Source organism: Phodopus roborovskii, unplaced genomic scaffold (genome assembly GCF_943737965.1).
Source record: "Phodopus roborovskii unplaced genomic scaffold, PHOROB, whole genome shotgun sequence".
In the NCBI taxonomy this organism is placed as follows: Eukaryota; Metazoa; Chordata; class Mammalia; order Rodentia; family Cricetidae; genus Phodopus; species Phodopus roborovskii.
In genome coordinates, this window is record NW_026125506.1 from 4,387,262 (window position 1) to 4,412,500 (window position 25,239).

At 46.0% G+C, this 25,239-nt stretch overlaps 1 protein-coding gene across 1 annotated transcript in view; it reads left to right on the forward strand.

The window, feature by feature from the left end:
- Sppl3 (signal peptide peptidase like 3) overlaps positions 1 to 25,239 on the forward strand; it is a 76,561-nt gene that overhangs the window by 47,942 nt on the left and 3,380 nt on the right. The window contains exons 3-8 of the mRNA XM_051176486.1: positions 12,393 to 12,481; positions 18,877 to 18,996; positions 19,622 to 19,700; positions 20,649 to 20,761; positions 23,143 to 23,249; positions 23,558 to 23,721. Of these exons, the coding sequence (XP_051032443.1) occupies positions 12,393 to 12,481; positions 18,877 to 18,996; positions 19,622 to 19,700; positions 20,649 to 20,761; positions 23,143 to 23,249; positions 23,558 to 23,721 (672 nt within the window). The remainder of the gene's footprint in view (positions 1 to 12,392; positions 12,482 to 18,876; positions 18,997 to 19,621; positions 19,701 to 20,648; positions 20,762 to 23,142; positions 23,250 to 23,557; positions 23,722 to 25,239) is intronic.

Consider the following 25,239-nt stretch of genomic DNA (forward strand, 5'->3'; position numbering starts at 1 on the left):
TTTACTTTGAGACAGAGTCTCTCTGCACAGCCCTTGATGTACTTGAACTCATAGAGGTCCACCTGCCTCGGCCACCCAAGTGCTGAGGTTAAAGATGTGCTCCACCATTGCCCAGCAAGGACACAATTTTTTTTAAATCACTTCTAAGAAGCAGGACAATTTAGAACCTTACCAGCATGATCAATATTGTCAATATTTTGTATTTCTACCCCTAATATTTTATCTTTTTTCTCTACTTACCCAACATTTAAAACAAAACAAAACTTGAAATTCAAATCAGAAAGAGCCATCTTTGGGATTACACCTCACACCACTTTCATTAGTGGAAATTAACCAGCCCACATACATGTCATGTATGTGCTCTCTCTGAAATAAAGATTTATAAGGTGAAGTACTTAACCAGAGAGTATGAGCTGTCTCTCCCTACTGTATGCTGCCATATTTCCAGAAAATTGCAACAGTTTAGGATTGGGCTGATTTTCACATTGTATTAGAGAGAGTAACATAAAGTTGTCCTACAGGGAGATGGGAGACAAGCTTTTAGAGTCTGAGATCTCTCTCCAGCCCATTTCCTCTCTTTGAGACAGGGACTCAGTATGCTGTGCCCTTACTGGCCTGGAGTCTGCAGCGTAGACCAGACTGCTCTCCAGCTCACAGAACTCTGACTTCCTGATCCATAGTAACTCCTAGTCTCTCTCTAGCTGTCCCTGCTCTAGACACCCCAACCATGGTTTCTTGTGACCGTTTGTCATTGTCTGCTGTTTTTAAGGACATCCATGTCATAGCCTGTCTGTATTTCAGTCCTTTGTATTGCTGAGTAGCTCTTTGGCTGGCTGGCTGCTGCTGTGTTGGCTGTTACAAATAATGATGTGAGTGCTTGTGTATGAGTGTTGATGTGAACGCATGTTTTCATTTCTCTTCAGTAGCAGAAATTCTAGGTGATATGGCAATTCTTTGATTTAACATTTTAAGAATTGCTACTGTTTTCCAAGGCATCTATACCACGTGATGTTCTCACCAGCACGGTATGAATATTCTCTTTTTAGGGTTTTCTTTGTTTTTGCTAGCATTATTAATCCACTATGTGACTTCCGTACCTGTCACTCGATATTCCCTCCTTAGTCACCTGTGAACACATCGCTCTCTTAGCCCCTCTGATTGGCTCCAGTCTTCTTTTCAAATAGCCTTTCTGCTTCCATGCTTTTCTTGATTATGCTATTATGGTTCAGTCTAGACTTGGCGTGTAAAAGGAAATGTGATTTTGGTGTTTCTCAGTCCGGTTAATTATGCTTAATATAATGAATTCTACTTTTACCTATTTTTATGAAAATATTATAATTTCATTACCTTAATGGCAAAATTGTGTGTGTGTTGGTTCATTAAGGGACATCTAAGAAAATGTGTGTGACCTGCCTATTGCCACACATTGGTGTGGAGGTATCTCTGTTGTGTGCTGACTTAGATTCCTTTGAGTCTGTAACTAGAAATGGAGCATCAGGATCATACTGCAGTTACATTTTTCATTTTTTAAAGAACCTGCATGGACTAATTTACATTCCCACCAGCTGGGTACACATAATGTTTTCCTTTCCCTCCTGTATCCTTACCAGCATTTGGGCTTGTGTGTGCTGTTTGTTTGGTGCTGGGAGCACCATTTCCTCTACCTGTGGTCGTCATTCTTCTGTTATCCTCTAGGTGTGAAGTGGTTCCTCATTATGGCTCTGGTTTGCATTTCCTTGGTGATTTACTGTGTACAGCATCATTTCATGTGTTTTATCATCCATGTAGACGTTTGTGGTACCCATCCCCAGCCCTGGGTTCAAGTGCAGGACCCTGAACATGCAGTACTTGCTCTGAGTCTCTTCCCCCATTTCAATCTTCCTAGTGTTGAGTGTAAGCACTCTTTACATACTGTGCAGACATTTTTTCTTAATTCCCCTTTCTATATATTTGTAATTAAATATTTCCTGGTGGACTAACCTTTGTAAAGCATTCCTCTATACCAATGGTTCTCAACCTGTGAGTCGAAACCCCTTTGACAAAGCTCTTTCTCCAAAAATGTCCACATTATGATTCAGGTATGGAGTAGCAATGGAAATAATTTTATGGTTGGGGTCAATGACAATGTGAGGAACTATATTAAAGGTTGCAGCATTAGGAAGGTCAAGAACCACTGTCTAGATTTTCTAACAGTTGTTGTGTTAATGTCTTACCATGCCTGATGTTAGTATACCCACTCAAAGTCTTTTTATTTATCGTCAACTTTCAAGAATTTGTTAAATATATGTCAGAGTTGAGCTACAATGACAGATTTAAACATGAGTCTAAGGAATCCCAGAATTCTTTTTTTAACTTTTTAAAAATTATGTGTATATAATGGGATACATGCACATATAAGTACATTGTTTCATAGCTCTCTTCCTTGGAGACATTCAAATAAATGAATGTTTGTTAAATGGCTCTTAATGCCCTTTGATAGAAACATTTTGAGAAGTATGTCAGCCAAAATTGAGGGAACACAGCCAACAGCAGAGGTTCTGGAGGACAGGGCTATGGCTGTCGATCCAACACTTCCTCTTAAACACAGTGGTGATCCAGACATTTATGTTGCCAGGTGGGTACTGATTCATTGTCTTCACTGCTCACAGCACCTTGGCAGACCTGACCAAGCCTTGTGCACACCTGAGTTTCTCTTATTCTAAGGCATGCAGTGTAGGTTTCTACAACAGGCCAAGGACTTTGCTCAGAAAATCCTTTAGAGTCGAAAGAATGCGTTGATTCCTAAGAGTTGATGGGGTGAGGGTGTAACTCAGTATAGAAACTTGACTTGCCTGCCACGTTAGCCCTGGTTTTGAGCTGTCAGGCCATAAATTATTAAATTTTTGATGTATATATGGTGCCTGTATGTGTTATGTGGGTGAGTACATGTGTAGGTGTACATTATGGTAGATTTCTGATAGCATTCCACCTTATTTCTTAAGAAACCTGGAACTCATCGATTTGGGTAGGTTGAGTAGCCAGTAGCACTGGGGCTGTAGACTGTCCTACTGCACCTGACCTTTACTCTGGTCCTTGGGATCTGAACTCAGGTCCTCTCCCCAGCCCTAATTAATTTCAATAAAATTCTATTTCTTTATCTTTAAACAAAGAAAAAAATGTAACTAGATCTCTACCTCAACCTAAATAAACCCTGACTGAGACATTCAGTGAGTTAAACTACTTCCTACTATAGTGTTAACGATAAACCCTTGTCATGACCATATTCTATTTGATACTAATTAGTTGGCCTTTGGATTCCAGTCAGCTCAGGGTTGCACCATAGCATCATGCCAAAGGTCTCTGACCTGGTCCTTGTCCACAGTGAGGCAGGACATATGTAGCCCACCCAAACAAGACGTCAGAGAGACTGCGAGGAATGTGGTGATAGGAACGCTAGCCTTAGTACACTGGTGTCTGTTGTGATGGTGTCTGGCTTGTACTGATAAAGTCCACCCGAAGGTCAGAGAATGGAGCTTGCCACTAGCTAACCATAGAGGTCTGGAGGTCTGTACAGGCAGACAGGAAGTGAGGTAGCTGGGCAGAAACAGGATATAAGCAGGAAGAAACAGGAACGTGCTCTCTTGTCTGCTGAGATGCTGAGGATGTAAAGGTATGACTGGGCTTGCTCCTTTTTCCCTCTCTGATCTCAGCATTTTCCTCTTTAAAAAAAAAAAAGGCCAGACTCTACCACGGAACTGCAGCGCTTGGGCTAGAGAGTTGCAGTTCAGTGGTAGAGCATTTGCATGGCTCATCTTAGACTCCATTCCCAGTGATAAAGAAAGAACCATCCCTGGCCAGTGTGAGTGCAGTTAAAGCTAGCTGTTATAATCTTCTCCGATGGGCACCCTTTCTTGCTCTGTGGCCCAGGGTGGCCTCAAGCTTGCCGTTGTTCTCTGTCTTTCTCTTGAATGATGCTATGCGCATCAATAATTAATTGCATATGCACCTATAAGTTGACCTGCTGCTACTTTCTGTTTGGTTATAGTTGATAAAAAGTAGAAATAAAAATACTGGTTTGGGTATGTTTTAAGACAGGAGACAGGATCTCACTGTCTAACACTGGCTGATTCAGACTTGATCCAAACTTGCTGTCCTCTTTCTTGCCTTAGCCTTTGTGTGTGTGTTGTATTGTGATGTGTTGTGTTGTGATGTGTTGTGTTGTGATGTGTGTGTTTGTGTGTGTGAGAATGTGGGTGAAGTGTGTGTGCGCGTGTGTGTGCGCGCGCGCACGCGCGCGCGCGTGTGTGTGTGTGTGTGTGTGTGTGTGAGAGAGAGAGAGAGGGGGGGGTGTTGTGGCGTGTACCCAGAAGGGGAACCACTCTTTGGAGCTGACTCTCTCCCTCCCCCCACATATATGTGACTGAACTCAGATGATCAGACTTGCACAGCAAGCTCTTGACCTGCTGAACTGTCTCGTGGCCCGTGGTGATCATTTAAACATGAGGTGTCAATAAGCCAGATGTGCTCTTTGTGAAGCAAATAGCCAAGGTGCAGTTTGAACGGAGTGTACAGTCATGACATTTTGGTGTGTTGGCATCAGATACTGATGTTGTATAGCAGTAATAAGATTGTGATGGTGGCACAGGGCTGGGGATGAGGGTAATCGTCTGTGAAGACAGACCAGGCTGTTCAAGGTTAACCTAGCACTTAGATGTCTATAGAGTTAATAAGCTACCAAGTAAGCGAGGATAAAAGCCCATAATTCAGAATAGTCCCCAAGCTCTAAGGCAGGGTTTAAACAGATGAAATCTGCTGCCGGCCCACAAAGTCTTCTGAGCTGTTACTGGATCCAAGCCACAAGGGCCTGCTCAAACCAGGCCCAGTGGTCCTGACACTTCCCAGCTTGAGCAGATGTTTACAACCCTCCACTTTACTTGCATAGATTTCCACATTGTGCAATGGTGACCCCTAACAATCAGACAAGGCTTGATTTTTGAGCAGGATTGAGGCTAAGGAGAAGCTCAAAGTCAGAAACGTAAGACCTGGTAAGAGGGGCATCTCCGGGGCGCCTCCTTGTTCTGCCTTTGACGCTGTCTCCCCCAGGGCTTGCTGACAAGTAAGGGGCCCGGTTTCCTGTGGGTGGGGTGCAGTGGGGTTTGATTTCAAGATACTCTTTGAAAATTATATGTGTCTGTATGTGTATATGTGTGAGTACAGGTACCCAGCCGAATCCAGAAAAAGGCATCTCATCCCTTGGAGTTGTAGTTGTGGGGGACTAGCCACTCACATCAGACACTAGAACCCAAACTACTGAGAGCAGAGTACACCATTTTAACTGCTGAGCCAGCTCCTTAGTGCCCCGCCCCGCCCGTAAGGCGCCTAGGCAGTCTAGGCAGGCTGCCCTCTTGATTTGTAGCAATCACCCACCCTGCCTGCCTCCCGTGTACTGAGGTCATGAGCCTGCACCACCGTTGCCCATCTTCACAGCAGAGAGCTTTTTAAGGGGACAGGAGAGTGGTGGATGGCTTGCTTCTTTAGAAGAGTTTCGTTAGATATGTGTGTGGTGTGTTCTGGTGAGTAGTGCAGGCCTTGAGGAGGCCGGAAGAGGGTGTTGACTTCCTGGAGCCGGGGTTCCCTGTGCTGTGAGCTGCTGAAGTGCCGGGAAGCGAGCGTGGCTCTCCACAAGAGTCATGCACACTCTTCATAGCTGAGCTCTCTTTCAAGCCCCTGATTTCCTGCTGCTGCGTCTGTTAATTTTTATCACAGGCAAATAAGTGGGTTTGTATCCTTTCCTGAGTACATTGTCATCACACTTGGTCCTTGGTCACCACTGACCTCCCACCCCGGTCCTCCCCCACAAGTAGGCCTTTTCTGCCTTGTTGTATCAGACAGATGTTGAGCACATCAGCTGGCCTGCCTGGGAAAGGCCAGTGCCACACGTGGTCTCTTGTCTGTAATCTCGGTTTACATGCGTGTGTGTTGTTGGACTTTGTTTCAGGACTACCAGCTCCCCAGTAATGACATCGAGAGTTCTTACTAAAGCTTGGCCTTCAGCTTAGGCTTGTTCCCAACTATCTCTTATCACTTAATCTGTTTCTATTAATCTGTGTTTTGCCACGGGGCATTTCCTTGGTGTCTCGCTGGCATCTCCTGCCATACCACATTCTAGCTCTGAGTTCCTCTCTCTACCTGGAAGTCCCGCCTACTCTCTCCTGCCTAGCTATTGGTTGGCCATTCAGCTCTTCCTCGGACCAATTAGGTACCTTAGGAAGGTGAGGTAAAACATAGACACATCTTCACGCAGTGTAAACAAATATCCTGAAACACATGTATGTAATTCAAATGTAGAAAATGTAAGTAGAAAGGGTGGCTGGCTGTAAAGGATAGAAGGGGGGGGTTCTAAAGGTAGAATTCGTTTGGTTTGGTTTGGTTTGGTTTGGTTTGGTTTGGTTTGGTTTGGTTTGGTTTTTCGAGACAGGGTTTTTCTGAGTAGCCCATCTGTCCTGGAACTCGCTCTATAGACCAGGCTGGTCTCCTACTTAAGAGATTCATGTGTCTCTGCCTCCTGAGTGCTGGGATTGAGTTCTTAATAGCTCTCAGCTAATAACAAATTGAAAGAGTTAAAATAGCCCCTCAGCCTGGCTAGCACTGACCTCAACACCCAGGTTCGTTCCCTGCATCTTCTGATGCCTCTAGTAAAACCAAAAAGGCAGCTGGCAGCTCTCCAGTCCAGTGTCAGGATGTGCTAGCAAGAGGAGTGGAAGCTTGGCCCCAGGGCAGAGATGTGAATAAAGATTCTTGTGAAGTTACCCAACTGACAGCAGAGTCAGGAAAGCAGCCTTGGACATAACAAGTGTACTTACTGTTATTATATTCATAAGTGGGTTTGAAAACTTAGGCCAGTGCACGTCTTCCCAGAGCACACCCACAGGGAGGAGGAGCTTCGAGTCCCACTGACTGCAAACACACTCCCATGCATGCATCGCCAGTGTAGACTTCGTCTCCCTTTAGATGCTTGGGTCTGTCATAAGACCTGATGAGAGTTTAGACTGCACTGAAAATTACCACTGGTGTCGTGGAGATTGGCTTTAAAATGTCATACCCAGGAACTTTTGTTTTTTAGGTGTGAGATGTGATGATTTGTCCAGCAACCGGTCACTGTAACAATTCCTTTGGTAGATCTAAAAATAAGTGTAAGATTCCAAATGTGTATGAGCAGGTGAATGTTAGAATTAGAAAGCTGAGTAGTGTAGATTTGTTTATTGTTATTATTGATCTCTCACTCTGTGTGTGTCTGTGTGCCTGTCTGGTTGTCTGTCTGTCTGTCTCTCTGTCTGTCTTTGCTTGCATACAAAATACACAAAGTGACATTTTCAAGATAGTGTTCCTAGGGCAGCAAAGGAAAAGCAGTCCTGACTCACAGTGAGTGGGTCCTGTTTTCTGGCTCAAACTTCCAGTCGTTTTGCAAAGAGCCTTCTCCGAGTCAAGAGTGATCCGTGCCTGTGAGGGGCTATGACAGTGTGAGAAGACTCCGTGTTCCCACTCACCAGCCGCATGGCGTGCAGTAGAGCACTCAAGGTTAAAATAGTCACCAAGCTAATGCTGCTTCACATCACTCCATAAACACAGCAACGCTGAGCAGTAGACAGCATATGAAGATACTAAGCACCCCCACCCCCACCCCACCCCACCTATGGCTACACAGTAACTAACGCCTGCCTCAAAACAGAAAGATGAGATTGTAGCCATATATTTTCAGGGTTGTTGAAAACCATAATTCACAGATCCAGGAGCTTCAATTTACTCCAAGTACCTCAAGGTACAGCACAACCTTAGTGTATTAGCTCAGAACCCGTTAGAAAAGGAGGTCCTGAAAGCAGCAAGCGGCGGGTCATCTACGAGGAGAAAAGATGCGATGGCAGTTTATCATTACAAAAAGATATCAGGGTGTCAGGGGCTTAGAGAACAGCTCGCCACTTAAGACTGGCAAAAATGTCTTTCAGGAATGAAGAAAAAGAAAATCATTCTAGAATTTGTCTCCAGTGTTCACTGTAAGAAATTTTAAATCCTTCAAACCAGATCAAATGACACACCCAGTTGAGCCGGGATTGACTCAGGAGCAAGTTCCAGGCCAGCCTGGTCTTCATAGCAAGTTCTAGGCCTGATAGACCTGGAAGACCCCCCCCCCTTTTTTAAATAAGATTTCCTGTGTGTGAAGCATGTATGTGTGTAGGCCATGTGCATGCAGGGTCCACAGGGCCCAGAGAGTGTTGGGTCCCTGGGACTGGAGTTACAGATGGTTGTGAGCCATCTGTGTGGGCTGGAAATGAACCTGAGTTTAGAAGAAGTTTAAGCCATACCTGTTTGTGTCTCCTCTGTGTGTCTGTGGAGGAGGGCTCAGCTTGCAGAGGCTCTGGATTCCATTGCAGCCGCCATAGGGCGGCTCCAGTTCAGGTGGTCTGATGCCTCTTTCTGACCTCCATGGGCTTCTGCAGGTTTGTCCAGGACAGCCAGGACTACAGAGAAACCCTGTCTTGTAAAACTAGGGAGGGGTTTGGGGAGGAAAAACGTGCTTTGGGTGATGGCTCCATCCCTAAAGTGGCTTTTACACAAACATGATACCCTGAGTTCAGAGCCCACATGAGAACCAAGTTGGGTTTCTGGAACCCTGGTCAGCCAGTCCACCCTAATCATACATGCACACAAAATACAGGCATGTGCGTGTACCCTTACACACGCACACACACACATACAGGAAAACAGAAGTTCTGTAAATATAAAACTAAGGAAGTTTAAAAGGCGAGCCGGGCAGTAGTGGCTCACACCTTTAATCCCAGCACTGGGGCGAGGGGACAGAAGCAGTTCAAGGACAGCCAGGGCTACACAGAGAAACCCTTGTCTTGAAAAACAAAACAAAAAAGTTTAAAAGGCCCAGAAAATCAACAGATAGAGTGGTCCCATCAAGCAAAGCAGTTTTCCTGTCAGGCTGCATTGACACACAGAAAACATAGTCCGAGTGTTAACTTTTTATATGTGTTCTTTGCATTCCAATCCCAGTCCCCTTCCCTCCTCTCCTCCCCCTCTCTCCTCCTTCCCCCTTCCCGCTTCTCCCTGCTTCCCTTCTGCTCCTCAGATGTCAACTAAGTCTGTCCCCTCACCTCGTTGAGGCAGAACCAAGGCGCCGCCGCCGCCACCACCACCACCATGTCTAGGCTGAGCAAGGTAACCCTCCATAGAGAGTGGGCTCCAACAAGTCAGTCTGTGCACTAGAGTTAGATCCTGGTCCCACCGCCAGTGGCCTCATGTATTGTCCCAGTCACACCACTGTCACCGTATTCGGGGGTCCTAGTTCAGTCCTGTGCCGGTTCCCATTTGTCAGATGTGAGTCTGTGATCTCGCACGAGCTCGGGTCAGCTGATTCTGTGGGTTTCTCCATCGTGGTCTTTATTCCTTTGTTCATAGTATCTCTCCTCCCTAACTCCGATTGTAGCCTGGTAGTTCTGCCCAATGGTTAGTTGTGGATTTGTGCATCTGCTTCCATCTGTTTCTAGAAGAGGATTCTAGCTTCTCTGGGGTTGTGGATTGTAGGCTGGTTATACTGTGCTTTATGTCTGGTATCCACTTATGAGTTAGTACATATGATATTTGTCTTTTGGGTTGCTTTACTCAGGATGTTTTGTTTTTTTGTTTGTTTTGGGTTTTTTTTTTTTTTTTTCCTAGTTCGGTCCAATTGTCTGCAAATTTAGAGATGTCATTGTTTCTTACTGCTGAGTAGTACTCCATTATGTAAATGTACCACATTTTCTTTATCCATTCTTCAGGTGAGGGGCATCTAGGTTGTTTCCAAGTTCTGGCTATTACAAATAGTGCTGCTATGAACATAGTTGAGCAAATGTCCTTGTGACGTGAGCGCATCTCCTTTGGGCATATGCCCAAAAGTGGTATAGCAGGGTCTTGAGGTAGGTTAATCCCTAATTTTCTGAGAAATCACCAGTCACAATGCTGATTTCCACAGCACTGTACAAGTTTGCACTCCTGAGTATTAACTTTTATAAGAGAAAATCGTTGCAGAATATTTGTTTAACTATGTAAAGATATGTTGCATTTGTTTATGTAAAGATGTGTTGCTGTTTTACTTTGCGTGCCTAAGGCACCTGATTGGTCTAATAAGAAGCTGATGGCCAATGGCGAGGGAGCAGGTATTGGTGGAATTTCCTGGCAGGGAGAATAACTAGGAGGAGGAACTTAGGCTTGAAAGAAAAAGAGACTATAGGGAGACACCAGGGGCCCGACAGAACGACAGACATGGAGGAAGCAGGAAAGTAGGACATGCGAACAAAAGAAATGTTTAAAAAAAAAAAAAACCCAAAAACAAAAACAAAAACCCAAGGCAAAACGTAGGTGAAAAGAAACAGGTTAAATTAGGTTAAAAGATCTATTGGGGCAAGCCTACGCCAAGGCGGGGCTTTCATAATTGTTAGTGAGTGTCCGCGTCTTTGTTTGGGAACTGGTTGGCAGTCCAAAGAAAATGCCAACTATACAATGTCTGTTTTTTTACATTGTGTGTGTATGGGGTGTCTGTGTGTGTGTGTGTGTGTGTGTGTGTGTGTGTGTGTGTGTGTGTGCAGCTTGTAGATTGTAGGATCCAGTTCTCTCATTCTAACGCATGGGATGCAGGAATTAAATTCAGGTAACTGGACTTGGAAGCAGAGACATCTCCCTGGGCCTCCTAAATGCTTACTCCTATATGATAAAAAGATCTTTGAGTTAAAACTGGTAAACAGAGAAGAAAATAAAACCCACAAATATAAGTGAAGATAACAGTGTCCCTCATTCAATCATTGAATGATACAAGTAGAACCATGATGGTCAGCAGTGCAGTGAGTCTTACGCTGCGTCTGTGTTGTGTGTGCATGTCATCCATAGGCCAGAGGTAGACAGCTGGCATCTTCCTCCTCAGTCTGTCTCGCACAGAACCTTAAGCTCATCAATTGTGCTAGACTGGCTAACCAGTGAGCTTCATGGATTGCCTGGTTCTGTGCCACACTCTTCCCCAGCACTGGGTTACAAATGGGAGCTACCATACAAGCTTTTGACATAGGTTCTAGAGACCTAAACTCGTAGCTGCAGGCAGTTTTGACTGAGGAATCCTCACACGCCACCCTCTTTGTTAGTTTAATCTAGGTGGCATCTGTGAAACGCCACAACAAAAACAGGTTTTTACTTAGCAGACATTAAGATATTTGCTAACGTTGAACATATCAGAACACATAAAACAAGTCTGAATAATACAACAATGACCTGTACTCTATATTAGCTCATGCGACCATAGCAAAATATTGTATAGCCTTGGTTTCTTAGACAACAGAAATTTATTTTCTCTGAGTTCTTCTGGAGCCTAGAACTCTGAAATCAGATGTGTGGGTGGACTGTTGCCAGACTGGCTGACACAGTTAAACGTGAACACCTCAGTGTGTGAGGTTCCCAGCATTGTTCTTCCCGACGCTGGCTCTTACCTGACTTAATTCTTGCTATTCTACACACACACACACACACACACACACACACACACACACACACACACACCAGTTACATGATTTGCAGGTGTTTTCTTCTGTCTTGGTATAAGTGGCCGTTATTTATTTTTTTAAAACTGTTGTTGGAAACACAGATGTTCTCTTAGAGTCTTCAACCTATCCTCTCTAAAATCGATCCCTTGGTGTGAAAATCCCAAAATTACTCTTTACCCAGCATTTCTCCTTCCAGATTTGTAACCCAAGAAAATAAGTAAAGCCAGGTGTTGGTTCATGTGTCTTTAATCCCAGCACTCGGGAGGCAGAGGCTCTGAGTTCACGGACAGCCAGGGCCACACAGAGAAACCCTGCCTCAAAACAAAAGAAAGTAATGAAGGGTGGGTGTTGAGAGACTGAAGATGAACTGCCCTGGAGTGCATGGTTCCGGGGTCAGAAGCGCTCTTGACTCTTCTCTCAGTTGGGAAGAGAGTGTCATTCCCACCCCATAGCTTAGCATTGTGGAGCACTCCTCTCCTGGCTGGCCTTAGCATTGTGGAGCACTCCTCTCCTGGCTGGCCTTAGCATTGTGGAGCACTCCTCTCCTGGCTGGCCTTAGCATTGTGGAGCACTCCTCTCCTGGCTGGCCTTAGCATTGTGGAGCACTCCTCTCCTGGCTGGCCTTAGCATTGTGGAGCACTCCTCTCCTGGCTGGCCTTAGCATTGTGGAGCACTCCTCTCCTGGCTGGCCTTAGCATTGTGGAGCACTCCTCTCCTGGCTGGCCTTAGCATTGTGGAGCACTCCTCTCCTGGCTGGCCTTAGCATTGTGGAGCACTCCTCTCCTGGCTGGCCTTAGCATTGTGCCTGGCCTTGCTGATCTCTTTCTTCCATTTTCCCCACAGGTCTCTTAATATGGACTTTGAAAACCAAGATAAGGAGAAAGACAGCACCAGCTCTTCTGGGCCTTTCAATGGCAACAGCACCAATAACAGTAAGGCGTGGCATGCCAGTCACCCCGCCCCACCCCACCCCGCCTGTCCACAATGTGCTGTCCTCACCTGGCCTCTCTGACCCTCCAGTTAATCATTCCATGGCTCTGTTTGGTAGAACTGTAAGGCCTATCATCTGCTACATTTTTATGTTGTAAATCTGAACCCACTGGCTGACTGCTTGAGCCCAGTGGTCACTACTGAGCTCTTCCCTTAAAGATATGGCTAATGGCGCCCAGCCCGGGCGTCTGTTTTGCAAGATTGTTAACTTTATCTTGAGGGTGGTTTGATTCAGTGACTGAGAGAGGGCATCCAAGTACTGGGAGGAAAACTAAGTATTGGGAGTGTCGCCTGATTTCGAAGATCTTTTCTTTTTTTCTTTCTTTTTTTTTTTTTTAATAGAGGTGAGTTTGTAAGAAATTATTGTATATCCATACAGTGGGATGTTAGTTCATAGTTCATAATGAAGTGGGGGGCGGGGAGATGGACCCCTGCAAGCATGGGGTCCTAAGCTCCCATCCCCAGCACCCGTTAATAATCCAGACATAGTGGCCAGGGCAGGGAGGGGGTGCAGGGGCAGGATGGGGGGGATGCAGGGATGAGGGGGGCAGGGGCAGGATGGGGGGGGCAGTGGCAGCATGGGGGGGTGCAGGGATGAGGGGGGCAGGGGCAGGATGGGAGCACCTCTGGGGTTTACCGGCTCGGGAGCCTGCCCTACTCTGTCAGCTCCAACTATAGTGAGAAGCTGCCTCAAACTAAGTACACATGTGTGCATGCACTTCGTGTGCACGCATACTGTATATACATGCCATATTCATGAAAATAAGCTTCTGGTACATGCACCAGTACACGTGAAGCTTGTGCTGTGCTAAGTAAAGGAAGCCAGGCATGGCTTCTGTGTGAGTCCGTTATGTGAAGTCGCCCAAACAACAAATGTGTCTGGACTAAAAGTGAATTAGTGGTTGCCTGGGGATGGAGAGAAGATGAAAAAGAAAGAAAGAAACCAGAAAAAAAGAAAAGAAAACTATAGTGTAGTGATTACAGATATTGTAAGTTTTACCAAAAAGTGGGTTCTAAAATGGATTGGTTTTTAGGTGTGTGAATTCTCCCTGCGTAGAGTTAGAGAAAACACGGGGCTTGTTGTGGGAAGAGGTGAGGACTGAGAAGAGATAGGGCCTGGGTTGACTGGAGCAGCAGGTGCCCCCCACCACCACCACCACCACGGACGGTAACGTTTACACGGAGTACTTTCCATTTACTCGTGTGTTACAGCGTGTGTTACATTTACTCGTGTGTTACAGCGCCTAGAGCTACTCCCTCCCTCCTGGTTGTTGAGGGTGAGGGTGTGGCCCGCACCTAGCAGCTCAGGAAGACAGTCTCTGGAGAATGACAGGTCTGACGCTGGCAGAGACACAGCATTCCCAGAGAGGGGACTGTGTGATCTCTGACAGGAGCAGAAAGTGAGCACGACATGAAGGACAGGTCTTAGAAAAAGTTATTGAGCGTTGACGGAGGGCCACGAATGGTAAGTTGGAAAGCGACCACTTAATGCCATTTTTTATTTAGTTCCTTCATGCTTCATAAAGTCACCTAAATGGGATGAATCTTAGCTGGGCAGTGGTGGCGCTCGCCTTTAACCCCAGCACTCAGGAGGCAGAGGCAGGCACTGAGTTCAAGTCCAGCATGGTCTATAGAGTGAGTTCCCGGACAGCTAGGACCACACAGAGAAACCCTGTTTGCAAAAACAATGATCTTGAGCAACCTGAGATGACCTTTAATGTCAGCCCTTGAGACACAGAATCAGGTAGGGTAGGTCTCTGTGAGTTTGAGGCCAGCCTGGTCTACATACTGAGTTCCAGGACAGCCAGGGCTACATAGACTCTGCCTTTAAAAAAAAAAAAAAAAAAAAAAAAAAAAAGGGTCTTTTGACAAGGCAATAAGCTCTGTGTGTGAAATAAAGTTTGTACCAATACTTCCTAGAAACCGCACAGAAGCCAGTGTGGAATCTCACTCTGAGATCAGGGTGGCTTCACTCTTGTCTTCTGTTAGTACTTACAGCCCGTCATCTACACCCCGTGACTTTGTTCTCCTCTCCCTCCCTCCCTCCCTCCCTCCCTCCCTCCCTCCCTCCCTCTCTCTCTGATTTTGTTTTTTGAGACAAGATTTCTCTGTGTAGCCCTGGCTGTCCTGGAACTCACTCTGTAGACCAGGCTGGCCTCAAACTCAGATCCATCTAACTCTGCCTCCTCAGTGCTGGGATTAAAGGCGTGTGCCAACACTGCCTGGCTTGTGACTTTATTTCTAAAGTCCTGTATTATATAGCATGTATGGAAACGGGTAATTAAAACATTATAGTCTCTGGTACACTGCATCACATAATCTAAGAGAAGTCTGCAGTGTGTCTCAGTAAAATCTCACTCAACACACAGTGGTAAGAAGTAGCTACCTGCTAACACCAGTGTTTAGTTGTTGTTATTTATCAGGGTCAAAGAGAACAACCATACACCTCCACAGCACACAGACCCCGAAGCCAAGAGGGTGACTTTCTCTTTGATATGCTGTGGAAACTATTGAGAAAGAAAGTCAGCACTCAGCCTTGGAGTATCCCACCGTTCTAGGATGAAGGGACAGACTAGAAAACAGGCCACCGCCCTGAGTGGAAGCTGGAATAAGGAGTTCTAAGTTGCTTGCCTTGGCTGTCAGGAATTTCTAGATTGTTCCTATTGAAGGAGCTGGAAGAGTTAGAGATAACAGGGGTTAGATCAGCCATGTGACCCACACCAAAACACCAAAATGTATAATGGTAAATGTGTCTTCCTATAGGTTCCTAGGATACCTGACCAAAGACTTGGGAGTTATCACTTCAGGTTATGAAAATGCTCTCTACCTGTTAGCCAAAGGGTACAAGAGCCCTTCTTGAAAATGTCGCATTAGGGATCAGGGAAGGAAACTGAACTGCCTGAAATAGCATTCACAGCCAGCCAGGACACACAACCCTCTTGGAGCTCTGGAAGAGTGTGCAGTAGTTGGCCTAGGACTCACTGTGTAGACAGTGTGGCCTTAAACTCATAGGTCCACCGGCCTTTGTTCTCTCGTGTCCAGCCCAGTCCTTTGTTGGTAGTAAGGTTTTTTTTTTTTTTTTTAAGCCACATAAATGTCATTGCCTGACATCAGGCCTTGCATAGCCTCCAGGGACATACCTGATACCTGGTGAAGGAATAAAGAAAAGACACGCAGGAGGAAAATGTGGGATAGGGTAGACTGAGTTCTCTGTCAAAGAAAGTGCAGCCTTGAAGCTTGTGAGTTTGTTACATAGAGTTGAGTAGAGAGGCGGGGTTGTTGCTTACAGCACAACAGAGAGGCACAGTTGACTGTCTACAGCTGGGTCAGGGAGGCAGGGTTAGCTGAGCTCAGTTGGAGTTGTAGGAGAGCAGTCAGTCCTCCAGGAGAGCACAGCCTCCTCGTGCACTCCCAAAGAGCCCTTTGCCATTCCTCTGAGCCTCAGCAGGGAGTTCCCATGGTTTGAAGCATTGGGCTGCCCGGCATGGCTAGCTCATGTCAACACACACCTCCATTGGGCCTTTCTCCGCTCCCTGCACCAGACAACTGGAAGTCTTGAACTGTGAAAATTGGAGGATATTCATTTGGAAAGAGTGCATATCTTTAATCTCCCCGTTTTGACATTTCTCCTAACCCATCCTGGTGCCTAGTCTATGATAGTCATTGATAATAGTTAGTCAAAGACAAAATCAGCAGGGTAACAACTGTCGTTAACACTGGGTTCTCACTGTGTGCTCCGTAACCAGTGTGTATTTTGTCTGGGGTTATGTTCCCTGAGAGGAAAGCAGGAGGGTGAGGAAATCCAGGTCATTCTCATGAGTTGGAGGCCACTCTGGTCTACATAAGACAGGGTTCCAAAAAATAAAATGTCATTGTATGTAAGTTTTAATACCATAATCACGCCCTTCTACCAGGTTGACTTTAGTTCTAAGATAATGCAGTTGGGCCTGTGTAAACCTTTGTGATTGTGGTTGCTATGTTAAATGTCTTGCTCTGTTTCGTTTTGCTTTTAAATTATGAGAATTTGGCAAAGCGTCTCATTGGCTAGCCCCTCCCCTACAGAAAGGACCATACTCTGGCGGCACTGAAAGAGCTGTACTTGCCCATTGACAGCTCTTGGTTTAGAATCTGTTTTCAAAGAGAAATTCAGTGCACTCCAGCACCCTCAGATGCTTGTCAATGTGTGCCTTCCTTCTAACAGGCATCTGACTCTTGTGTAAGTCGGGGTTCCCTCAGAGTCACTGTTTAGCCACGGATGATGTTGTTCTGATATGATATGCTTGCCTCAGCTCACTGGGGTCTTCAGCAGGCAGCACACTTGACAAACAGCCGATTGCATTTGTCTGTAGACCACAGCATGCTTTGTTTTACAGGAGAGGAGAGAGTGTGAACCTGGTGTAGGTTTGTGGTTTAAAAGGGGTTTTGTTTGTTACCTAGTAGCAAAGTCATTTATGTTCAAGACAGTTGTTACTGTTCTGTTCTTTAATTCTTTGAAGGTGTCACAGAGCTTTGGCTCCTGTGTGGCATGCTGAGGGTAGACTGTCCTCCAGCAGGACACTTCCTGGGTCGTACCTGATTGTCATCCCCCTTGGTCACTGTTCCCAAGTGAAGTTACCCGTAACACTTGGCCATCACCTAACCACTAAGAAGTGCCTTTGTTTGAGGGAGTATTTCAGGATTATTTCCCCTAAAACTGGGTAATTCTTGGGATAGGCAAATTTAAATGCATAGAGACGAGTTTTTTTGTTTCTCATCTTTAAGACAAGCTTTCCTTGAGCTATAGTCTCCCTGCCCACATTCCTCAGGCATCGGGGTTATAGCCTATTTCTGTTTGTTTGTTTGTTTGTTCTTCTGAAAAGGTGATGCTTTCTTTTTGCCCGGGGTGGGGGTGGGGGCCGAATCACACAGGCCCTGGGGGTGGAATTCAGGACATCGGGCTTGGCACCTGTGTCTTTGCCCAACAGTTCACTCTCTCGACAGCCACATTTGTGTGGAGGGTATGGGCACAGGAGTGCAGGTAATCATAGAGGCCAGAAGAGGGTGCCAGACTCCCAGGGGGCTGTCAACAGAGGCAGTTGTGAGCTGCAAGGTCAGGGCATTGGGAAGTGAACTCGGCCCTTTGCAAGGGGATGTCCTCTTAACCCTGAGAGGTCACCCAGACCTCAAGTCGTGTTGCTAGATGTTAGAGTGTCATTTCCAGCCCTTTGTGTCTGTCTACCTTTCCTCCTTGTAGCCTTAACACAGTTTTACTTTAAATAACCCATTATAATAGATGTGTGACAGTGTTTGATATGGCACCTCAGTGGGATTAATTAAGGCGATGGCGTACAGAACACACGGGGGTTTCCCCCTTTCATTCACCATCGGATTTTGCCACTCCCTCGTCAGTCATAGTCCCCAACTCCAGGTACAAAATAAAACTTTTCTGTGTAGATTTTTAGCTAGAGCTAACCCCTAGAGACTTCATTGTAATTATCTAAGCATCTTAATGTTTAAACATCTCTTCAGAGCCAGCAGGGGGCTCAACCAGGTAAAGAGAAGATTTGCTATTTCCAAGCCTCATGCATTGAGTTCAAGCCATGGCACACCCACACACAAACACAAAATAAATAAGTAAGTAATTATAATTTTAAGTAATGAAAATCTCTTTAGGTGATTCCAATGGACAGCCAAGAATTATGAACACTGAATGAGGCTGGAGAGATAGCTCAGCACTTAAGAGCACTGGCTGCTCTTGCAGAGGACCTGGGTTCAATTCCCAGCACCCACATGGTGGTTCACAACCATCCATAATGAGGTCTGGCGCCCTCTTCTGGCCTACAGATGTACATGCAGGCAGAACACTGTATATGCAATAAATTTTAAATATTTGTTTATACCCTCTTGGGTAGAATGAATTCTGGCCACATACTGAGGTGTTTCTTTGATGCTCTGTTACTTTCCAGTTAAGTTCTTAAAAATCCTTATGCTGTGAAAACTACATAAATGGAATGTAAAGTATCTGAGCTTAACTGGCAGTTAATAAGGAAAGAAAGTGTGGCTTAATAATGCCTCAAGGAATTATATTTACCAAAATTACTGATAATACATATAATTGTACCTGTTTAAACATGCACACATATTTGTGACAATACTCCCCACAAACCCCAGACAAAACTAAAATTCACTAGTGCCAGGCCAAAAAAAAAAAAAAATCTGAGCTCTTCTGTATGCCTGAGGGGTGATGTCAGGTCATTGTTTAGACTCAGGTGTGCAGTAAATTATGAGGGGCGGGTAGTATGTGGCCATCTTGCCTGTTAAGAAATAAGTGGTAAGAGTTGTGTTTTCTCTCGTTCAGGTATCCAAACAATCGATTCCACCCAGGCCCTGTTCCTGCCCATTGGAGCATCTGTCTCTCTCCTTGTAATGTTCTTCTTCTTTGACTCAGTTCAAGTCGTTTTCACAATATGTACAGCAGGTAAATTAGCTTCATATATACGAAAAGGGGAAAATTAGTTTTAATCATTGTTCAGATATTATGATGTGTCTGTCATGCCTTGCAAATTGTATCTTCGTCAGTCTGAAAGAAAGGCAGGAATTGGAAAACTCGAGCATCAATATCATTTATAACCCAAAGGTCTTGGTAGGCATAGGCCATTGCGTCCTCCAGTAACGTGACTGCCAATAGAAGTATTGACAGCTAATAAAAGAACGGCCAGCTTTCCTGCAAGGCCTCAAGCTAAGTAATGATGGGAGTACAGGAAAAATTAGCCAGTTGGAATACTTTAGGTGCCCAGCTCTGCCTGCTGCTTGCTCTTCCCTACTGGATTAAGACAGTAAGAAAGTCTTAGAGCCATGCAGTGGCACACCTTTACTCCCAGCAGTCGGAGGCAGAGGCAGGCGGTCTGAGTTTGAGGCCAGCCTGGTCTACAAAGCTACAGAGAAACCCTATCTTAAAAAAAAAAAAAAAAAAAAAAAAGTCTTTAGGTAGTAATTTTCTCACTTGTCAAAAAAGGTATGTTGGAAAACTTTTACATGAGTTATTTATTTTTCTTATGATTAGTAAAGAAAAAGTTTTTAATAAAACGTATTTCCTTCCCTAGTTCTTGCAACAATAGCTTTTGCTTTTCTTCTTCTCCCGATGTGCCAGTATTTAACAAGACCCTGCTCACCTCAGAACAAGTAAGTTCTTAGGACTTTCCTCTAGGTTATAAGAGTGACTGATGGGAATTGGCTGGAATACAGATGGACGGATGGACGGACGGCCAGCCAGAGATTGGGGGTTTAGATGTCTGGCCACACTTGTTAAAACTGGAAGATAAGGGCCCCTTTGTACCTTTTCATGGCAGAGGAAATACAGACAAATCTTCAGAAGTGGGAGTCTGTGTGATCTGCTTCCTGCTTAGCCAGATTAGGAAGGACATGAAGTTTGTGGGTAGCAGTGAATTCAGAACCCTGCTCGGTGCGCCGTCTGCACCCACCCCCGCCTCCGGGAGCCACTGCTCCACGGAGACCAAGGGGCATGCTGGTGGAGATGGTGTCGACACTAATCAGTTTTTTTAGCTGGTCTTTTAGAAATTAGTGGTGACCAAGTAGATTTTCCCATCTTACAAATATTTTATCATTGCTAAATGAATGGAATCTGTTCCTTCTCTCCATTTTATTTTCTCTTCAAGGATTTCCCTATGTTCAGCTCTCCTAGAGACTAGTGTTACATCAAATGTTTAGAGACCTATGTTGATAATTTAGCATAAAAAACAAACTTTCAGACCAGTGGGTAAAAGTGCCTGTTGAGCTAGCCTGGTGGCTTAAGCTTGACCCTTAGAACCTGTGATGCAAAGACAGGCAGGCAGGTTCCACAAAGTTATCACCTGACCTTCACACACAATAGTAGTAATAAATAAAATGTAAATTTTAAAACTGAAGTAAATGTATTACCAAATAAGAGCTAAAGAATAATTTTCTTAGATGGCTCCAACAAGGCTTGGGGGTCTTTCAGTTTCCCAGATAATTTTTTACACGTTTCCTACAGTTCTGGCCAGCCATCCTGAGCTCTGGTCATGAAGAATGATGGGAGCTTTTGGTTATTGAGCGCAGAGCGCCCCTCAGTCCATACATTGTGTGTTTCAGGATTTCCTTTGGTTGCTGTGGGCGCTTCACTGCTGCTGAGTTACTGTCCTTCTCCCTGTCTGTCATGCTCGTCCTCATCTGGGTTCTCACTGGCCACTGGCTTCTAATGGATGGTGAGTAACATGGCAGGTTGTGATTATACCAGCGTGACTTCACAGGCCATGGTTCAAGTGCGGGAACCCATGTGAATTGCAAAGAAAAAAAAGGAGATTACTGACCAGAGGTTAATGCAGAATCAGACACCGTGAATGCATGGTGTTCTGACAGTGTGCACACATGTTGTATGTAGCATCATGTGCCTTCACCAAATTCTTGGTCCTGCAGACACAGCAACCCCTGCCTTAAAACACTTTGCTCATAATGCCATCTGTGTTATGATGGAAGTGTTTCTGCTGTAATACAAAGTCTTCTCCATCACAGAAACATGAAGGTATAATAGATCTTTTCCTGCTGTCATTTCTCAGCATGTGAATATTGCATTATCATAGTGTTGTGTTGTGTTAAAATACTGTGTTTTACACTTTCTGTTTGACCCAGGCAGAGTGGCACATGCTTTGTTTTTTTTCCAAGACAAGGTTTTTATGTGTGGCCCTGCCTATACTGGAGCTCCTTCTCTAGACCAGGCAGCACATTCTTTTAATCCCAGGACTGAGGAGGCAGGAGGATTTCTAGGAGTTCAAGGTCAACTGGTCTACAAAGCAAGTTCTAGGTAGGAGTCGGGGCCATACAGTAAGACCCTCTCAAAAACTAATAAATGAACAAGTTCTGGCTTGGAATTAGGACAGAGTTTCCAACAATTTCTAAAGTGGTGCTAAGCATATGTCTAGTATGTTGTATTGCATATTTATGCAAAGCAGCATTCTTGGCATGGACGGTGATCAAGACAGCGATCAACTCTAGGAAATATTGAAGGCATCTTTGTAGACAGTGTCATATAGCCAAGATTTGTTTTGTAAAACATTGTCAGGCACAGACTGTATTAGTATGCAGATTTCTTGTTTCTAATGGTAACATTATATGTAAACCAAAGAATTGTTTAAGTTTAGCATTCATTGTTGGTGAATGTGTGCCTCATGTAGCCGTTTTATATGCCTGCTATCCCGGGTCATGTAAAATTCATTGAGCAGAAGGGAGCTGCCGGTGAGGATGTGCCCTGCTGTAGATTAGCCCGCACAGATACAGTCCTGCTCCTGCTTTCCTCAGCCTCCCCAGCAGCCGCCCCTCCCTGCCAAGCCCTGGCATTTGCCAGTCAGCTTTCCCAGGCTGCATCTGATGTCTTCAGTTGGCAAGATGTCCTTAAGGTCACCAGCCATAACCTTCCTTTTGAAGACTGTTCCAGGGACCTGAGTGCAGTTGTCAGCACACACATGGGTGGCTCACACATCCTGTAACGACACTTCCAAAGGGTCCCACCCTTCTGGTTCTGCAGGCATCTGCACGCTATGACATTCATCCCCCCAAAATAGTAATTTTCTGTTATGCACAAGATGCCTACTAAAAGCGGAGCGGTGGTGGCGCACGCCTTTAATCTCAGCACTCAGGAGGCAGAGGCAGGCGGATCTCTGTGAGTTCAAGGCCACCCTCCAAAGAGAAACCCTGTTTCTGAAACACCCCCCCACCCCCGAAAAAAGTGTACTAAAGACAAAGTGCGTTTTAGTGCTCATGAGTAAGGGATGCGGTGATCTCAGGGTGTTTCCCATTATTACACCCCCTCCACTATTAAACATGCATACTAGTGAGATGCGGTACTTACTTTACCAAAGTATACATCCCGAGTGCTTTCAGGGTTGACCAGCATCTTGAGTTTATTACCACCAGGGCCAACAATGCTGTTTCACAGAAACACTCTAAAAATGACAGATGGTGTTCGGGCAAGATCAGAAACTGTTGGAGATTATGTCATGCTCCCAACTCCAAACACTCACTGTTCTGTGAGAGCAGAAAGAAACTTGATGCGTATAAAAACGCTGGATGTGTGCGGATGCCCCATGAGGTGTGTGGTGGCACACAGGCGGGCACTCTGGGGGCCTCCCGGTTGTCATAGTTGGGTTTTTACTCATTTTTGACTGCTGTGACTAATATTTTGCTTAAACATGATTTAAGAAACTAACTTTTGTGTAAATTAGGTCAGAGAAATTGTAGGAGGGCAGCTAGAAGGAGGGTTATTGGCAAACATTTAAGAGCAAGATGTTGCAGATGCTGCATTGATGGGTTAATGAAGGAAATGCAACAGAGGACTGATTGCTGGAATGGTGTCTCAATGAAGTAAGGGACATGACTGGAATAAGCTGGCCCCTCCCCTTTTTTTTGGGGGGGGGGAGAGAGGGTCTCACTCTGTAGCTCAGACTGGCCTTAAATTCAGACATCTGCCTGCCTCTGCCGTGCTGAGTGCTGGGATTAGAGGTGTGAGCCACAGGTGGCTGCAGTACAAACAGTTGTCTGAAATGAGAGCTCAAGAGCTCTACAGACTGAGCCCCATCCTCCCCTCCCCCAGCTCTGGCCATGGGCCTGTGTGTCGCCATGATCGCCTTTGTCCGCCTGCCGAGCCTCAAGGTGTCGTGCCTGCTCCTCTCAGGGCTGCTCATCTACGATGTCTTCTGGGTGAGTGTCTGTCTGTCCGCTTCCGTAGGAGCCCTGCTCCCCTGTGCCTTTAACTGGAGCCACATACCCTGACCCTGGCGTGCCCACCACCCTAGTGAGCCCTGCTGCTCTGGGGCTGCTGGGGTTGGCCACGTACAGGCATTTGTCTGTGATACAGCAGGTGACTGGAAAGGCAGTGTCTGGGCGTGGAAAGACACAGCCTGCAGGCCCGCACAGGAGGGGAAGGGTCTGAGCGGTGAGGACAAGGAGGAGCTGCTGGCTAACTCATGGCTTCCCCTTTAGTCACAGTGGTCTGCTCATGTTGGCAGGTGTTTTTCTCAGCCTACATCTTCAACAGCAATGTCATGGTGAAAGTAGCCACACAACCAGCTGACAATCCCCTAGACGTTCTGTCCCGGAAACTCCACCTGGGACCCAGTGTCGGCCGTGACGTGCCTCGCTTGTCTTTGCCTGGAAAATTGGTCTTCCCGAGGTAGGCCTGGCCTGTGGGTTTCGGCCCTCAGTGACCATAGCTGCCTTCTTGTGTCTTCTGGAAACAAAATGCCCACAGCTGCACCCAGGAGAGGACAGGGTGACGCTGATGCCCGTCCCAGCGGGGCAGCTGTGCGCGGCTGCTACTTCTCTTCCCCCCAGGGTCAGGGAGCCGTCCCTCACTGTGCCACCACCTCCTCCGGCTTCACCACCTTGGGAAACAGCCACCCTACGGGGCAGCCTGTATTCAAAGCAGGACACAGGCTCTGTAGACTTTGTGCTTACTCACCTCTAGTTCTGTGTCCATATGACCTGAGAAGACTCATGGGATTAAATAGGCCACTGAGAAGACTGTATTTCACAACTGTTGGGATATTCTGTAGACATCTAAACCACCTACATTTAGATCAGCGGTTCTCAACCCCATCACAGAGGGTCACATAGCAGGTAACCCACAAATATGACATTTACACCATGATTCATAACAGTAACAGAATTACCGTTGTGAAGTAGCAGCGAAAATAATTATATGGTTGGGGTCATCACATCATGAGGAACTGTATTAAAGAGTCAGCATTAGGGAGGTTGAGAGCCTGGAGTCTCCCCACTTTGTTCCAGTCAAGAGCAGTCCCCGAGAGCAGTCCCCGAGAGCAGTCCCCGAGAGCAGTCCCCGAGAGCAGTCCCCCAGAGCAGTCCCCCAGAGCAGTCCCCCAGAGCAGTCCCCCAGAGCAGTCCCCCAGAGCAGTCCCTCTAGTGTTTGGAGGACCGAGCTGGGCCCTTTGAGTCTCACAGCACAGACTGTCCTGTGGGAAGGAGAGGCTGCAGAGCCCAGGGCTGCACTGAGAGCCACCAGCTCCTCAGCACAGGGGCAGGACCACCTGCTTACACCAGCTAACTCAGTGTGGCTAAAGCCAGGCTTTGTGATGTGACTGCTCCTAGTCTTCACGCCCTGACAGTAGCTTATTCTCAAAGGCCCCACCTCTAAAGGCGGCGCCCAGTGTCAGCCCTCTGTCTGAGGGAATGGCAGAGTGAAGGCCGTCTCCCCACGCCCCGCTGCATTTGAGGCTTGTGAGCGAGCGCCTTGTTCTCTCTCCTGGCCACTTGGCTGACCCTGTAGATGAGACCCTCCCTCCCCTCCCTCCCTGGGAGTTGGGACAGGGCTCCTGTCTCACTGCTGACACACAGCCTTTATGTTGCTCTGTGCTTTTCAGTGGTCCTGGCATCTCACGGGATCCCTGATGCTCGTTCTTGGTCACTCACTCAGACTTGTCCTTCAACACATCAGAGACATTGTTAATGCCATCCTCCACCTTCACAGCTGGATGGAATTAACAGAATCGCTTTGGGGTTTTTTTTTTTTTTTTTTTCCTGAGACATTTGTTAAAAAAAAAAATATGTTGTCATGGTAACAGTCTCAGTGACACAGTCTTGGCAACTGGTGTGCTACTTTTTTGTCTCTGATGTGGTAGAGACAATAAGGGACTTCTAATAGATTTGCCTAAGTGACAGTAAAAGACAC